General features: G+C 35.5%; 1 protein-coding gene across 4 annotated transcripts in view; it reads left to right on the forward strand.

The window, feature by feature from the left end:
• LOC148940083 (uncharacterized) overlaps nucleotides 1-18,765 on the forward strand; it is a 71,642-nt gene extending 52,877 nt beyond the window's left edge. For all 4 annotated transcript variants that reach the window (XM_089106298.1, XM_089106300.1, XM_089106299.1 and 1 more), the window contains exons 2-7: nucleotides 2,343-2,437; nucleotides 5,819-6,020; nucleotides 9,054-9,224; nucleotides 10,063-10,256; nucleotides 12,074-12,215; nucleotides 18,631-18,765. In XM_089106298.1, coding sequence (XP_088962424.1) covers nucleotides 5,889-6,020; nucleotides 9,054-9,224; nucleotides 10,063-10,256; nucleotides 12,074-12,215; nucleotides 18,631-18,747 — 756 coding nt within the window. In that variant the 5' untranslated portion in view covers nucleotides 2,343-2,437; nucleotides 5,819-5,888 and the 3' untranslated portion in view covers nucleotides 18,748-18,765. The remainder of the gene's footprint in view (nucleotides 1-2,342; nucleotides 2,438-5,818; nucleotides 6,021-9,053; nucleotides 9,225-10,062; nucleotides 10,257-12,073; nucleotides 12,216-18,630) is intronic.
• The last annotated feature ends 3 nt before the right edge of the window (nucleotides 18,766-18,768 follow it).

An 18,768-nucleotide genomic window follows, 5' to 3' on the forward strand; every position in this document is an offset into this window, starting at 1 on the left:
TTTGCTCGTTTTTTTAATGTTATGTCAAACCAATGTGGTTTAAGAAATTACATTTTATCTTGTGATGTTCGAAATTTATAATTTCACATGATCTTATTTCTATACATTCAACAAGTCTTTGAATTGAACTATATACTTTTAATGGTCCTAATAATAAATTAGGTAAAAAAAACAAGTTTTTTAAACTGAAAGTAAGGAGCGACATTAAAACTTAAAACGAACAGAAGTTATTCCGTATATGAAAGGGGCTGTCTCCTCCTCAGCGCTTTGTTCTTTACGCTACATTTTTTTATTGTTTTAAAAAATAAAGTTATGAGACAAAGTCAAACTTTAGCGTAAAGAGCGAGACGTTGAGAAGGGGACAGCTCCTTTCATATACGGAATAATTTCTGTTCGTTTTAAGTCTTAATGTCGCTCCTTATTTTCAGTAAAAAAACTTGTTTTTTTTATTTAATTTCTGATCGTTTTTTAGTTAATGCAGCTTTTATTTCGGCTAACCGTCATTGAATAAGTAAACAAAATTTGCATACAAATTTTACTTTTCTTTTGCTAAATGGATGTCTACAAATTAACTTACGTAACTAACTTCTATATTCGTATATTTTTCTTCTGGCAAAAAATACAAAGTTGCAGATTTTTGCAGATATGAGCTTGAAACCTATGTAATAGGGTTTTCTGATACGCTGAATCTGACGGTGTGATTTTCATTAAAATTCTTTCACTTGTAGGGGATGTTTCCCCCTCTTTAAAAAATCGAGTAAATTTTCTCAGGCTCGTAGCCTTTGATGAGTAATATTAAACTTAATAAAATTTATATATTTAGAATCAGCATTATAAACACATTCTTTTGATATATTTATTGACATGAAAATTCCGTTTTTAAAAGTTTTGATTACTATTGAACCGTATCGTTTGTTTTTTCATTGTCTTTTTCATTACGTATGTGTTATTACGTATATGATGGGGTTCTATTGGTATTAAAACACATCCTCTATAAGTTAAAATTTAAAAAAAATTTTTATTGAAAAAAACCAGAAAAAACAAGGCCGTTTAATTATAATATATAGATATTTTGAAAGCACTAAAAAACTGTAGCGTAAAGAGCGAGGTATTGACTTGGGGGAGAACCCCCTCACATACGTTATAATTTCTGTTCGTTTTAAGTTCTAATGTTCCTTCTTACTTTCAGTTGAAAAAACTTGTTTTTTTTTTATTTAATTTCTGATCGTTTTTTAAATAATGCTTGGAAATCCGGCACCCCCTTTATAGAAATGTCCCTTACCCCAAAGAAGCATCCTCTACGGAAAGATTCTCCAGAGTAACCCCCTCCTCTATCCCCCCCCCCCCTCCAGAAAAAAATCCTTCCTGAAAATGTCTGTATACTTCCCAATAACCAATAAATAATGCTGGCAAGTCCGGCGCCCCCTTCATGGCAATTTCCCTTCCCCCATGAAAACTTCCTTCATGGAGAGATCCTCCAACATAACCCCCGACCCACCCTTCCCTCCCACTACCAGAAAAAAACCTCCTGAAAACTTCTGTATACTTCCCAATAACCAATACTATATGTTAACAGTGGGTAAAGTTCATAACTTGTAGCCCTCCCCTGGGGGACTTCGGGGGATTAAGTCATCCTAAAAGAAATGTTTATCATTTTTTAGACAATGTTGAACCAAATGGCCATCTCAAAGTTTTGATAAGTTAACTTTGGGAAAAAAATAAGCATGGGAGGGGGCCTAGTTGCTCTTCATTTTTTTTGGTCGCTTAAAAAGGGCACTATAACTTGTAATTTACGCTCCAGTGAGTCCTCTCACGATATTTTAGGACCACTGGGTCGATACGATCACCCCTGGGGAAAAAAAAACAACAAATAAACGCGAATCCGTGATTCTGGTACAAAATGCAAAATTCCACATTTTTGTAGATAGGAGCTTGAAACCTGTACAGTAGGGTTCTCTGATAAGCTGAATATGATGATGTGATTTTCATTAAGGTTCTATAACTTTTAGGGGTCTTTCCCCCTTTTTTCAAAATCAGCCAAATTTTCTCAGGCTCGTAACTTTTGATGGGTAGTACTAAACTTGATGAAAGTTATATATTTAAAATCAGCATTGAAATCTGATTCCTTTGATGTGTCTATTGGTATCAAAATCCCGTTTTCTAGAGTTTTCGTTACCATTGAGCCGGGTCGCTCCTTACTTAAAGTTCGTTACCACGAACTGTTTGATGAATTGCTCGGCAATCAAATTACATCTCTGGTGACCAATGGTCTTCAGACCATTTGTGCAAACTCCTTTCTGAATTTAGATAAAATTTGTTATGAATGATATTTATTATTTTAGGCTTTCTGACCACACATATGCCAAAGAAGAACCTGAAATAAGCCAAGCTTATAAGGAACTTGAGGATGTCAAATTGAAAGCCAAAGCTCAAAAAGGTAAAGGTCAAGACGAATAGTTTTTTTTCTGCCTATTAAGCTTTCCAGATTTTCTGATTTTGTAGTTTCTGGTCACTGAAGTAGATTTCTAGACTAAAATAAGTGTGACAGTAAAAAAGAAACAAAAAAAAACTTGAGAAATTTTTCATCATTTCAAAAGGCTTTTGTGAATATTCTTATTATGTCTGTGGATAAACTGCACCATTGCTCAAGAGACATTTCCCAAGGCAGGTTGTCTGAATCAAGAATCTTTGAAGTAAGAACTTAATATTTAGAACTTAGAAAAGAGAATCACAACATATCTCAATATGCTTAGTTCTGCCCATTGGAACATTAAATTATCTCTGTGGATTGTCACACAGAGTCTAGTGGTATAAGGTTTTTGTTCAAAGGCAGTTAAAGAATGCGAAAAATTTTTTTTGACTAGGCTCTCATTTTGATAATTCAAACTACTTTAGATTTTCGGAATGTAATACCCCTGACCTTTCAAATTATATTTTATATCATAAGTTGCCAGCTCGAAAAGACAGCAAGTCAAACTAATTATTTTAAGTCAGAATACCTTTTAATTTGAAATTATATTCGAATACCCTATTTTTCATTTCTTGCTGTAGGCTAAGGTCAAAAATTAATATAAAAAAAAAAACTGCGCTTGAAAAGGTCCATTTTGGGTTGCTATTTTCCAATTTTCAGGGGAAGCATGTCTACAAAAGACACAAGGGCATGACATGTTCAGCTCTGTGTAGATGGTGTAACTTATAATGCTTAAACTGTTCCTTAAAGACTTGGTGGTTTCCCTGCATGCTGAAAAATTAGACAGTTCTCACAGTTGCCAACATTTGGTTCAAGTGGTACATGTCTTTTCTTTGGCTTGTAAAGGATGCTTTCTTTGAATTCCCATGCTTTATGTTTAGATATGAGTGCTTTGAAATTTTTCTAGGGACATTAAAAACGCACTATATAAGGATCACTTAATATTAATCAACATAAGTAAGTACTTGATCTAATATTTGGTTGTTGGGATTTTGACTTGCGACACTGTGTGAAACACTCGGCAGTTTCACATATTTTTAGCTATTCTGTTAAAAAAAATCCTTAAATCATTTTTTTTTTCTTACAAAAATTAAATGGTTGCAAAAATGACCAGCCACTTGATTATAATTTCGTTGGAGCTGCTTCCAAAACGGTTGACATTTTAGTTAGTTTTGCCCATCTTTTTTTGGCAGCTATGTCTCAATTTTTGCAAATGAATTTGAATACAGATATTATTTATTTTGATTAAAAAAAAGTCTTTATGGTGAAACTGAAACACCAAGGCCAATTAGATATTTATTCCCAAGCCTCTAGTCCAAGTTATTTTAAAAGGGAAATTGCAGAGATATACAGAGAAACAGTTGTCACTAATGGGCCCCAATGTCAAGCCAAGTTTACTAAAAAGACTTGCAGATGGTTTTGGCTATCCGCAGAAATAGATGCTGTTGTAGATGGTATGAATTTTGTGAAAATAATTGCAAGCAAGGGCGACTAAAGTAGCTGATTTATTTATTTTTTTTTCTCACAGTTAGTATTGAGTGCAATTGAAAGGAAGGCTTTACTGTAGTGTAACTCACACAGGCCTGGCCATCCTCCAGAAGAATTTTTTTTAGCTTAAGGAGCTTGAAAGCACTTACTTAACCCCATGACAATAAAGGCCAATATATCAGATTTTGGCGTGTTAGTATCTGCTACAATAGAGGATACTGCCAATGTGAGCCCCTTGACTTCTAGGAAGACAGTCCAAGATAACCTCAGACTGTGGTGTTAAGGATTTATCAGACAAAAATAGCTGTCCTTATGTTTTATAATAAGGCTGAAAAGTTGCTAACTTTTGACTGCAAATTGTGGTTTTAATGCTTAGAAAGGAGGGAAACTGATAAATAAGCGTCAGATCCCACGTCTTGAACCTGTGTAGCTCACAAGCTCCTTAATAGAGACAATTCGGCATTTGCTAGTAAATTCTTTGAAGAAAGCAGAGGTCTTTCAAGGCACAGTATTAGAAATACAATCGATAAATTCGATATACCTGATGCAGTAAAAGATGTTCTCCAGGCCAATAAGATCCCTCAAAAGGAAGAAAGGAACCTATTTTGTAAAGATGCTAGAATACTTCAAACCTATAATGTTATCTTAAGTATTGATTGGGACATTTTTGACTGCTTGTCATGGTCTTAATTCGGTTTATTGGGATGGCCAAGAAGGGACAACGGATAAAAAGATTTGAAGGGGGTATCAATTAGATTTGGATAAAGATGAAGTGATTTGTAATGTTAGAAAATTTGAAGAAGGTCAACGGACATCCTTGAAGAAGAAGAAATTTATTGCTTATTTGACTGGTGGAGAGTAAAATTGATGAATATTCTTCCAATTGGCAGAAGAAGTTATCCGTCTTTAAAAGTTTATGTGACAGAAATTCCCCTTAAATTTTGTTAATGTCTATGAGAAAGGCCTCAGTTAACTTGAGCTAGTAAGCTCTTGACTGTATATGGATTTGCCTTCTACCCTTGGGCTTCTACGATAAAGTAGTTTGAAGTAATAGAGATGCCATGGGATTGCTTTGATTATCCCATTCTATGATTACCTAATGCGGTTTGGCGTTGAAAAGATTTCGAAGTCGGTTTGGGTCATTGATTAGGCAAACTTGTGTAACACAAGACCAAAATATTTAAAATTAGTGTGGGAGTGTATGACAAAACAAGTATGAGAAATAATTGTGAAAGTAGTTGGTGTCTGCAATAGAAAAGCAGGCGTTTGATTTGGGGTAGATAGCTAGAATATTTGTAAATCCATGTGGCTGATATCTTAGATCTGGAAGGAGGGAGCTTTTGGTTCTATATGAGACGTTTCACTTGCAACTATGCAAATTTGACGATAAGAAAAATTATTTCATTACAATTTCTCAAATAATCAATCTAAGGTAGCAAATTTGTAAGTTTTTATATATTTTAAAGTATCAGAATAGAAGGTATCATGCTAGACCCATCTAAAATAGGATCCATGTCCCCCCTCTCCCCCTATTCACTCTGTGCTTACGTTTGTCTTTTAGATAATGTTGCTCTAAGCTCAGGCTTCCTTTTGGATTAGATATTTTAGGCTCAAGTTGCTTGAGTTGCTTTTAGGTTAAAATTGTATTTCAGGCCAAGAAACAAATTTTCGAAATTCAGCAATAAACGGGATGATTTCTGAACCGTGCATGGCTTTTGTAACCCCTTTCCTCAAGTGTTTCTGAAAGGGCATCCTTGTTTCGAAGTTTAGGGGAACTTGAAAGTATTCAATTCATATATATCTATTGGCGTTAAATATGTCTTGAATTCCTTTAATTCCTAAAAATTTTTATTATTTTAGAAAAGCTAAAACTTGCTGCTGAAGAGAAGCCCAAAATCTATAACTTTGATCGAGTTGGCAGAAATTGTAAATGGCTTCAAGATATTCTTTTGCTAACAGTTCTGAAGATGAAGCATTTAGTGACTCAGAAGAAATAGAATATATGAAAGAATGTCAACAAATCCGTGATTTTCACAAGAAAAATTTTGTCACGAATCCAGAAGTATGTTGCTTTTTTTTCTATTTCCTGTGTAGATATAGACATATTTTTATGGATTCTGAGGTGTTTTAGTTTTGATGGTGACTTTTTATCATCTTAGACACCAAGACTACCAAGACTTGGGACCTGCATATGTAATTTTTATAAATTGATAGAAAATGTAAAATACTTGGAAACGCATCCATATTACAAGTACAAAAGAAAAGGAATTAGAGAAGATTTTGATATGGTAAAAAAAATAAGGCCGAAGGTCCTGGCTGAAGGATAAATGAGTTTTTGAGACAGGATAAATACGAAGTTAGAAATAAGGCTTAGCAAATTATGAATCCCAATTTTGAAGAGCAAGTACCTTGTGACTTTGGAAAACTGTAATTAACCCCTATTTAAGAAAGGTCATAAGAGTAAATCTAGTAATTATAGAGAAACTTGCTTGATTTCAGTAGAAGTAAAATTGTTTAACATGATGCTACTTAGGCCCTGAAATGGTGTAGACGAAGTTTTAAGGAGAATAGATTTGCTTTTTGAAAGGTAGAGGTCACGTTTACCAGATTTTCGGTTTTATGCCAGCATTAAAGACTGAACAGAATTTGGTCTAGCAGAGAGAAAAGATTAAGTAAAGGTCTTATCCTTGATAGTAGATAACTCTTAGAAAGCTCTTATGTATGAAAGTCATCTTGCTGTGGTTAAGGTAGGAAGCGAGGCTCTTAGTTGGTTAGTTTGCAGTTAGAAATTGAGCAGGGCTATGCTTTGTCCCCAGTTAGAGAGTTGTGAGAATGAGAATTAGAGAGAGAAGATGGTATTATTATAAAAGTGAATATCACTCTCTAACCCCAGTTAGAGTTGTGAGAATGCTATAGTTGAGAGAGAAAATGGTATTATTATGAAAGTGAATATCATAGTTCTAGAATATACAGATAATTTTAGTGTCTTAATTAAAGGTTTGGCTAAAATAAATATATTTTGGAGGTTCAAGAGTTGAAGGTGTAAGAATAGGTTTCAAAATTTTATCATTATTGCGTTGTTTAACGTATTTTAAATGTGGATGAAGATGTGAAGCTATTGTACCGAGAAAACTGACCAAAAGAATAGCTTTACTTACCTAAGTAGCATTATTAGCGATACACTAATGAGGTTGTCAAATTGTGGTCATTTGATACACCTAAAATTATGACAGGCTGGATTGTATTTCTCTAATAGTCTATAATTAGCAAATCGAAAATATGTTTTATTGACTTGTGTTACTATTAAACAGTGTTCTTGGCATGTTCTTAATGTTGTTATGATACAACTTGACAAATTAAGGGCTTGCTGGAAGCATGAATTATGCTTTTTTTTGTATCTGGTGAAAAAAACGTGTCTCTCTAGTCGCCTGTGATTCCAGGGGACTTGTCAGAGATGTGCCAATCCAAAAAGACGGTAGTCCGCCTGAGACTCTAAGCGGGCAAGCCTATTAGACTTAGGTCACTTGTTCACCTTTGAATCCAAGCAAATTCAGTCCCCCCGTTTTATATACAAGTCCAGTTGACATTGTCCGTCACAAGTCAACCCAAAAATCTTGATCATCACTAGTTCTATGATTATTTATCTTAGTTCTGCCCTAGGATGGATGGATGAACGATAGACTATCTATCAACAAGTGAAAATGACATGTATTTTTATACAATCCTGAAAAAGGCTTATGCCAGCTTTGCCATTTCCTCTTATTTGGACATTTCCTCTTCGTTTCCACTTGCCCAGTGTGACGGATTAGTCCTTCTGATGTCCCCTGATGACTTGTTGCCTTTTTACTGTTTTCATTTGGATTTAAGTAATAATACGAGGATTTGCCATCATTACATGCACAGTTTTTACAGTTTAAGTGAAGAAACACCTTTTATAGCTTGTTCGTGTGTAGATTAGCCATAGATAAGATAATAATGATAGACAAGATGAGATAATAATTAATATGTATATAAGATCTGTATACAGAACTATGGGTTTACTCTTCCAGTTTTGGAGTTAGATATTTAACGCTGCTCCTACTCGTATTCAGTTTCATTTTCATAAATGATAAATGCTGTGGTTCTCATATGATTCGCTGGGCTCTTTTAGAATTCTGATCTGGGTTTATTATGATAATACGATAATCCCTGATCAAATAACACAACAATGGGTAGTTTATTGGCATATGATAACAGTTACGGACTGACCACAAAGAGTAACTTTGAAATGATACCAACAAATCCAGAAGTGGCACAATTACCCAAAATGTTGCACTAACCTTCACCGATGCTGACTCCAGGGTAATTCTGGTAAATTATCTACCATTTTCTTTTTTTTGCAAAAGTTTCTGAGAAAGGAAAAAACAGGTCTAAAAGGTGAATACCACTACCCTTTAAATAAACCAAATAGTGACTGTATGGTCCATATTCTCTTTGTGTCAACGCCATTCATACTTAAGGGGGAGTCTCTTTCAGCAGGTTAATGACAATCTGCTTCAGGTTCAAAGTCACCTAATTAAATCGTTGTCTTTGGTAATATTATTATTCATCTTAAGCATGGAGACGTTTTCGTAACGTTTGATGTTTATTTATTTTCTGATCAATGGTTTTGTTTATCATTCATTTATAGTTTTTTAGGTTTCTGTAAATTGCTTACTATTGAGGGGAATTGATATTGTCGTTAATTTTTTCTTCTCTTATTTCCCACTTGTTTATGCTTTGGCGAGGAAGGGGGGGGGGAGTGGAAGTAGTAATCGAGGATCTGATCAAATTTCATTGAGGAACTATATCTAGTTCAGAATTGCTATAAAATTTCAAACAGAATGAAAAAAAGACACGTCTTGTGCTGGTTGGATATTTGAGACTAGGAGGAATTTAAAAATTTTTACGGTCATTTTTGGAACGTGGGGCCGAAGCTTCATTAAAATAACTATTACCCGCAGTTTGTTTCCCTTAAACGCGCCTCTTATGCTTTGTTGGCGGAATAGATAAGATTTATTTTACTTTGAGTACTATTATATCACGACCACTTCCTAATTCATTTCTTTATTTACAGTATTATTCGAGATATAAACATTATGGGGCTGGAGTTTTATCAACGCACGACCGTTATATTGAAGTACAAGATGAGATTGAGTCCCGAGTGCTACCTATGGAAATGGCAGTATTAGCTGCAACAAAGTCAGAAAAAACGTCAAGAAAACAACAGCTTTTTCCTAGACAAGTGGTATGTAAATTTATATAAGCAGCTTCATATTTGAAGTTGTGCATTTATGTTTTAGAAGAAGTTGTTTGAAGCAGTACATTTATGTTTTCGGAAGAACTTGTGCGAAATCAGTAAGGCATTTAAAATGAGCAGTAAATGGTTTGATGAGGGTTATCAATCTTGGGATCTGAGTCACTTTTAGATTCGACGCGCCCACTTGGGGATTCTTGATTGGTAGAGAATAGTTAAAACCGTTTTTTTTGGCTTTGTAAGTGGGAGCCGAAAACAGTATCAAGGCTGAAAAATGGCCTCTGATCAAACATGTACGCAAACTTTTTATTTGGAGGAGGGCTAAAGAAATAAAAAAAAGGGTGACATGTCTGAAACATGTTGGAAAATCATGGGAGATTCATAAAAATGTTGACACTTTGGCCGTTGGGGGTGAGGACACCAAAGGCTTCTTTCTCTTGTGCATGCTGGCTTTACTTTGGTCTAAATGAAACAACAATATTTCATAAATGGGCTCTAGGTGTTAAAGTCATTTAAAATTGTCAGACGAAAATAACGATTTTATGTAAAGCTTCTATTGGCAATTTGGATGCAAGAATAAAGAAAAGCCATCCTCTAGGCCCATCACATTTCTCTAGAGATTGCTGAACCTCTAGATAGCCCCCCCCCCTCTCTCTCTCTCACTTTTCGCCTCTCCTCTCTTGCTCAACCTTTCTCCTTGTCCCTCCGCTTCCGTTCTACCTCCTTCCTCTCTCTTCCTCTCTCCCCCTCTCGTCCCATTTTCTCTAACTCCTCTCCTATTTCTCTCTCTAGTTTTGTGATTTCTTCTGAGACCTTTCTCTCTTTTCAGGCTCCAGTTAGAGAGGCGAAATCATCAGAAGGTTTCTCAAAAAGTAGCCATGTATCCAGTAAAAACTTTGCTAGCATCATATCATCAAGTTTAGAAAAGAAATCATCCTCTCTATCTTCCGATTTAATGCAGAAAAAACGAGGAAGACAGCGAAAAGATGTCAATGATGATATTGAATCACTTACCTTCCTTCGGTATTATGATTATGTTTTATTTCTTTTTCTTAATAGGTAACGATAAAAAAAAGACATAATAAAATGGGTATAAGATGGCCTTAGAGTTGCTTGAAAAATTGTCCAGCTCTTGACCAACATTTTTTCAAGGTGTTTGGTCCCACTTTGTTTCTTCAAAAAAGAAATCTGACTTCTTTTCCACTAATGGTAAAAGTAGTAGTCCCACCGTTTGGCGTAATTTTAGGATTTATGTAATGAGGATTCGAATCAAAAACTTAGACTCTATTTCCAAAAGCCATTGCTCTATGCCATCTATCCTGCCCATTGTTGTTGCCTAAGTTTTAAAAACATCTATATTTTAGATATCCCAGTATTAGTTCCATCAAAATATTTATTGTCATTTAGTTTGCTTTGAGGTGGGATAAAATTTTTTTTTTTTTAATAAAACCACTGTCGGTGAATAAATCATAGCAAGTGGAGCCATGTATGATTATTTTGAAGTAGGAAATTTTTTATGCTAAATGTCGTGTCATCTCGTAGGACCTTATTACATTAAGAATATGTTCATTTAAATGGTGTAAGATGTTGAGGGGGAAAAATATCTTGGGTTAAAAGACAAAGAGTTTAGGGGCACCAATTTACGAAAGTATAGGGGGGCGGGTATGAATTAAAAAAATGTAAATACAAAAAATGCATTTTAAACTCTAGGGGGACGGCAATTTTTATTCATTTTCTACAATAAAATACTAGAAAAAGGGTGATTTTTAAGATGTAAAGTGGGAACATTTGCTAGGTTATTTTGTTTGGACATGTTTTACAGATGAACTAACACTATCTACATAGAATTGTTGTATTGAATGGCCCTTAAGTTGGCAAAACGCCCAGTTGTATTGAATGTTGTCGGAATGAGACTTCAAAAAACAATTAAATTTTATTTGGGATCTCTTTGGAGTGGGCTGAAGTGGAAGCTGTTAATGGGTCGGAATGGTAAAGAAGGTTTTACCAAAATATTGTATTAGATTTTAAAGATCAATTATTAATCGTAATTAATTGTTGTCTTAATTGTTAGACCATATTAGACATTAAATTTTTATCATGTGCAAGTTCAAAATTGCTGAGAAAAAATTTTTCTTGGCTAGAGGACAAATTATACTTAAGGTAAGGATAGATGCTTGAGTTTAGACACTGTGAATTAGAAAATTCTGGTGAAATTGATGTTTTTTTTTTCGTGGACCAGCATTTTTCTAAGTGAAATAACGGCTGTTGTAAAAGTAGAGACCGCATTTGGTTGGTGTTTTGAAAATCGTGCTAATTTATGCCCAAAACAGAAACGAATTAATGGAAGAATGCAACAACCTGCATAAATCCTCGTCCATAGAAGAAGCTATTCCCATCAGACAATTTCTAAGCAATGTGTCTGCTTAAAGGCTGATGTAAATTGAGCGTGATACCGTGCAAGGAGTTGGGATGAGAGTAAAGCAAGTGTTTTAATATTTTGAGGGTCGATCCAAAATTTGAACTAAACATCAATTCATCAAGTCTTTAAATTAACACCTTGTTCAGTTTTTTAGTTAGTCAATAAGGTTTTTGTTGTAGAGTTTTCTGTATAAATAGAAAATGTTTCTTTTGTCTAGGATTTTTCTATAAAAATAGAGAAATCGCGAATAAGACCTTTCCTACCACTCTGTATTAGTTTGTGTTCCGTGTAAGCTTTCAGACAATTTTAGGAATATATATCGTTCTTTTATTGTTCCACTGGCATAATGATTTTGAAGGGTGCTCATCAAAGCATTTTTTCTCAAAAATTTATTTTTAATTGTTTATTTTTTTGCTTTTAGGCGTAAGATTTGGAGCGCACATGTAGTAAAAGACACCAAGAAAGCACAAAAAGCGATATTGAGCATCAGAAAAGACAACTTGACTGTTTTAAGACGACTTGCTGTGGGATGCTCAAGGATCGTTCGACAAAAAGCTTTACAGGTAAGGACAGGAAATATTCCTTTTTATATATCTCCGTCAAGCGGTAGGGGCTTATTCCCCTCAACCATCGTCTTCACAAAAATTTTGAAGATAATACCTGAGAAGTTGCCAGAATTTAGGACTTTTGTTTAGAAACGTACCATTTTGTGTGAAATCCCACCCCCTTTTTCGCCCTAGAGGTCAGTTTTTGTGTTTAAAAGTCCATACAAACAACATCAAATGTAATGTTGTATTTGAAGAATTTTTTTTTAGTTTGCTTGGTTAGGTATATTGTAAAATATGGTAACTATAGCAAAGTGTAAAATTTTTGTTGAAAAATTGAAAAATTGGTATACGTACGAGCTTATTTGTAGCACATTTTTGGGACTTCGCTGATCAGCCCAGCTGGATGTAAACAGCTATAAAGGTAAACTCTTTTTTTTTTGTACCAAGTTGAATAAGAACCATAATCAGCAAGAGATGGAAATCTGCCCATGTTATACCTTCCCTAAGGCCAGATGGTGTTCCAACGAGCGTGGGCTCCTGTAGGCCTATTAACCTCCTCTCCTGCGTTGGCAAAGTCTATGAGAGCGTCTCCAATAAAACATTCCAACAGTTCATGGAATCAAATGACATTCAAGGCGATCCCCAATATGAATTCTTGAGGAAACACTCGACATTAGATTGCCTAGTGGCCCAACATCAGGAGTGGATTGAACTTCTGGTAATGGGGTACGGCATTAGACTATTTTCATTTGACATTGCCAAAGGTTTCGACAGAGTATAGAACCGTGGCTGCTAAAGAAACACTATGCGTACGGTGATCGTGGATGCCTGTTAAAAGTAATTAAGTGCTTTCTTTCAGATCGTTCACTGTGGGTTGTCCTCGATGGGTCTATTTCCCGAGAATATTCAGTGAAAGCAGGGGTTCCCCAGGCCAGTGTCTTGGGACCTACACTCTTCCTTATCTACATAAATGACATAAGAGACAACCTTGCAAGCCCTCAACGTCACTTTGCCGACGATACCACGACACACTCAGCCATCCCAAAACACGACGACCCAACACAAGTCTCCCTTCCTTGCAGATGAATCTTTATAAAATCAAAAAGTGGTCTGATACATGGATGATCAACTTTAAATGCATTGAAAACAAAGGAGCTTCTTACTACCTGATCAAAGGTGCTGCGTGAACACCCCAGTTTCATTTTCAAAAATGAAACTGTAAAATGAGTCGACGAGCTTCGTCTACTGGGGATTCATTTCTCCACCGATCTCTCTTGGAATAACCACCTTGATTGGGTGAGAACCTCCTGTGCAAGAAAGCTTGGAATCACTCTTCGCTACAAAAACCTTCTTCCATCCAGCTTGATTATCCCACTTTACAAGTCCTGTATCAGACCCACAGCTGGATATGGATTCCCGCTATTTGCTGATACTCAAAAAACGCTGTTAGCACCACTCCAAAAGATCCAGGATAGGGCAAACAGGGTGGGCTGCGCCTCTAAAAATGACTCGCTCCAGTCTCTAAATGAAGGTTTGATGTAGCTTCGATGGCTGTTTTCTACAAGTACATGAATTCGCCTCCCTCAAATGAACTCTCACATTGTCATCCATTTTGTCCAACCGACAAGGCAGATGCGGTGGCCCGCTGCTCGGTCCAATTATCTAAGGGAGTACACGCCAAGAACCGAGTACTTGAGGAAGAGCTTCATCCGGCATCGCACTTCTATCTGGAACGATCTGCCTGTGGAAGTTATTCCTCCAAATCCCTCTGTTGACTCTTTCAAAAGCAGTTTCAAAAGACATTTAAAACCTCAAGGTTTCAAAACGAGGTAATTGAATAGTGGCATATCAGATACCTTCAAGTAACTGGCGCCGTGAATATAGGAATAAATAAATAAAAAAGCGAAAGTCTGATCAATTTTAGCTTGAAAAAGTAAACTGTTTATTAGGGATTGTGCTCGCTATTATAATATGGAGAGCAACTTTTAATGCAATCAAAATGTATAGGATGTATTTGGTTAAGATCATATTCACACTTGTCGAATCCTTGGGGGGGGGGGGTCCGAAAAAGTGCACTGTCAGCAGAAGATTTCTAGGAGGGGACGAGGATTCTAAGTTTTGGGAGGATCTCCCTTACCTTACACTCCCTTTCGTGGATGCAGATGTGGCTGAAATGTCAAGGGCCATCTAGACTTTCTTACTTAAGAAAACTTAGACATCTTTAATATTTGTTGAGCAGTAAAATCTTTTTGTTAATGATATTGATGCAACAAGGAATAAGATTTACCGCTATCGATAATAATAAGTAAATAAATATCCCCGAGCAAGAAGAGCTCAAGCCTAAAATTAAAAAAAAGAGGTTTATAATTAAAACTGGAGATGTCTTGGCACCATGGTAAAAATTACATATTTAACCCTAAAAGCAATGCTGTTAAAATATAAATAATAAAATTAAATAAGATTTTCAAAAACATAACAGAATGCAATCCTATAATCTGATGAAAAAATAGGAATGACAATAATGAAAACATTCTCATATCTGTCAGGTTCGGTGTTGTTATCGGCAAGGGCTAAATCAAAATCAATCTCTTTTTCTGTAATTTTGTGTATGCTTGAAGTGTAATTCTGTGGGTACTCATTAGCAGCTGAGTACTGTGATGTCTAAGCCATGTTTGAGCCATGTATTTTGACGTAGAAGTTAGATTAGTTTTGGTTAGTGACTCTGTATTGAATAAGTATAAAAATAAGCATTCAGGTTTTGGGTAAATACTAAAAGTTGACGTCCAAAGTCTTGATTCAAAATAATTATTCAGTATTAATTTTGAGGAGGAAATGAAGGAGCAATATTTGTAATTTTAAATTCAGCTGACCCGTTCCGGCGAAAAAATACTTAAAATTGACGTCTAAAGTCTTGATTCAAAAAAATTCTTCAATATTAATTTTAAGGAGGAGATGAAGGAGTAATATTTGCATTTTTAAATTAAGTAGGCCCGTTCCACCAAGGGAATGGCCCGTTCCGCCGAAAAAATACTAAAATTTAACGTCTAAAGTCTTAATTCAAAATAATTATTCAGTATTAATTTTGAGGAGAAGATGAATGAGCAATATTTGTAATATTAAATTCAGCTGTCCAGTGCCTCAATAGGAATGGTACGTTCCGTTGAAAAAATACTTAAAGTTTACGTATAAATTCTTGATTCAAAATAATTATTCAATAGTAATTTTGAGGAGGAAATGAAGGAGCAATATTTATATGTTTAAATTAAGCTGGCCCGTTCCGCCTGAGGAATGGCCCGTTCCACCAAGGTAATGGCCCGTTCCGCCGAAAAAATACTAAAAGTTGACGTCTAAAGTCTTGATTCAAAATAATTCTTCAGTATTAATTTTGAGGAGAAGATGAAGGAGCAATATTTGTAAGTTTAAATTCAGCTGGCCCGTCCCGGCGAAAAATACTAAAAGTTAACGTCTAAAGTCTTGATTCAAAATAATTATTCAATATTAATTTTGAGGAGGAGATGAAGGAGTAATATTTGTAAGTTTAAATTCAGTTGACCAGTTCCGCCAAGGGAATGGCCCGTTCCGCCGAAAAAATACTAAAAGTTGACGTCTAAAGTCTTGATTCAAAATAATTCTTCAATATTAATTTTAAGGAGGAGATGAAGGAGCAATATTTGTAAGTTTAAATTCAGCTGCCCAGTTCCGCCAAAGGAATGGCCCGTTCCGCTGAAAAAATACTTAAAATTGACGTCCAAAGTCTTTATTCAAAATAATTATTCAATATTAATATTGAGGAGGAAATGAAGGAGCAATATTTACATGTTTAAATTCAGCTGACCCGTTCCGCCTAAGGAATGGCCCGTTCCGCCAAAGGAATGGCCCGTTGCGCCGAAAAAATACTAAAAGTTAACGTTTAAAGTTTTGATTCAAAATCATTCTTCAGTATTAATTTTGAGGTGGAGATGAAGTAGTAATATTTGTATTTTTAAATTAAGCTGGCCCGTTTCGCCAAAGGAATGGCCCATTCCGCCGAAAAAATTCTAAAAGTTAACGTCTAAAGTCTTGATTCAAAACAATTCTTCAGTATTAATTTTGAGGAGGAGATGAAGGATTCCATTGCCGGTAAACGCCAAGGCTGAGACTTCACGCTGTCATTTCTGAATCTCCTGATCCTCCAACACACCCATTACTAATTTCGCCACATTTCACACTTCCAGTCCTATTCCCTTCCCTTCGTTCCAAACTCCTCATAACCCACAACTATTTAAAAATTGGTCACACCTGGGAAGCCCATGAATTTTTCCTACTATCCTGCAACGCCTCCAGATACGCTGCATTTACTAACCTATTATTCGGTAAACCAATCACCTTTTCCCATCCTATCATTCTAACCCGTCTTTTTACCCTCAATGGAAACAATCCTAGATCACCCTTTAAGACTAAACTATTAAATTTCCCACTTGGCTCTAAAAGTCTCCTGAAATGTCCTAAGTATATTCTCTCTATCTTTTCCCCTTTTTCAAACCCACAAACTTCCCCATATATCTGACGGTAATTAAGTAATGATGAAACAAGAAAATCAAAATATTAGAATACTAAAATAATTGTGTTCGCTAGTGTTATTCATCGTCAGGTTTCGCAAACGAAATAAATAAAATCAAACCTACAATGAACATTTTCTAAGTCAGCTAAATGACGGAATTAAAAATGGAAAAATATTCAAAGTGCAAAAACTTAAATCTGGCTAAATAAAAGTTAATAAGGGGCATACGAAGACGAAGGGACGCTCATGCTCGTGATTTCAAGAATATCGAGATTTCTCTAGCCCCCACCCCAAATTCTTTTTTTTTTTTAATTTGCTTATTTTTCGAAACTGTCTCTCCGTGTATATTCCGCATGCATGCCTGGTCGTATTCACGAATTTTTATCTTAATCGGAACATAATCCAAAGAGGCATCAGCTTATGTCAGCAAAAATTGCCTCAGTATAAAATACATTACAGCGAAATTTGTTAGATGCATTACCCATTACCCTTTGTTGATGCATTGAGGAAAGGGAGCTTTGTTTACTAGGCAAAAAAAGCTACGAAAAATTTAATACATGTTAACAATATGATTAACGCTTGAAATACGAATGTTTGAAATACGGTCAGTCAGCCGGGCACCCAGAAAAATCCGCAAGCAATTTCTCGGGAAAACATCTAGCAAATCTTCATCCGGTTTTTGGAGTGCCCATGTTTCAGAGCCATGTTTTACCAATGTCATCACTGGAGCTTCCAATATTCTAATCTTGGTTTGCAGACTTATCTTCCTATTCTTTCAAACGTTTTTTAACTGTGAAAAAACACCCTGAGTCTTGGCTATTCTACTTTTAACATCGTCACTGCTCCCACCGTCTTTACTAATAATACTACCGAGGTACGGGAAGCTTTGGAGCTCTGATACTACCCAACTGAACTTTTTGCCACTCAAGTTGCAATGTCAGTTAAGTCGAGATCAATATATAAGAAGTAGAGATATAAGATATAACTTGATATATTTGATTGAGATGTTAAGTTCGTTTCAATGTCGTTAAGATGAGTTTGACTGAGTTGCCTTAATGCAGGTTTGTCTTTTGAATTTGAACGATTTTAAAGCAAGATTTAGAGGCAAGTGCGTGATGTATGGATTCTCGCTTCTTATGGAGTGCAAAAGCAGTCATTCCAAAATTGGTCAATGTCCCTCAGCCCATAAAAACAAATTCGTCTTTTGGTGAGAAAATTTAAGGTTTATCCATTTCAAAAGGCCACGAAAGTACCGTTGGAAACTACAAGTGAGCAGAGGATCTATTAGGTTGTGTCTTTGTTTTTCTGGCAAAGTTGGGCAAGTGCTATGTCAGTGTAATCAGCCTTTCGATTAACATGTTTGACTTGTCCGTAAAAAAAAGAAGCTTCAAACGCCCCTAATTCATCTTTTGAGCCTTATTTGAACTGCCCAAAAAATCTAGTTCAAGCGCCTAAAATGCTTTAGTCTTTATACAAGGAAGCCTGAAAGCAGACTGAGTCTACGCTTGAAACAGCGAGTGTGTCTTTTAGCGATTTATATAGCACACTTAGGCAAAAAAATGTCTGTAAAATCGTCGTGTCTTAAAAAGCCTCATTGGAGACTTCCGCTGCCAGAAAAATTTCTAACAAGTTAAGAAAAACTAACTTCCGTTTCAAATTATCCATATAAGTTGTTTTAGTTTCGCTACAGTGTGAATTAACTTCTTAATTGAAATTACTGTTCTGCCGCGTCCAAATCGCTGCACACAAATTAGATTACCCAATCTTGGATAGTTCAAGTAATAGTTTTATCTGAATACAAAAGAATTTAGATTTGCTTATAGTATTTACTAAGACTGGTTTTATGCTATATTGCTAATAACAAGTTTTAGAATTCTAAAATCTTTCCAGTCTGAGAAGGCAATGAAAGAAACAACTTCTAGATGTAAGCGTATATCCAAGGAGATACAATCATTTTGGAGACGAACTGACAAAGTTGAAAAACCCAAAGAAAACAGGCAGAGTTAGAAGCTAGAGAACAGCGACGAT

This window comes from Artemia sp. Qi Xiang Cuo, chromosome 20 (genome assembly GCF_049724085.1).
Source record: "Artemia sp. Qi Xiang Cuo chromosome 20, ASM4972408v1, whole genome shotgun sequence".
Taxonomy (NCBI): Eukaryota; Metazoa; Arthropoda; class Branchiopoda; order Anostraca; family Artemiidae; genus Artemia; species Artemia sp. Qi Xiang Cuo.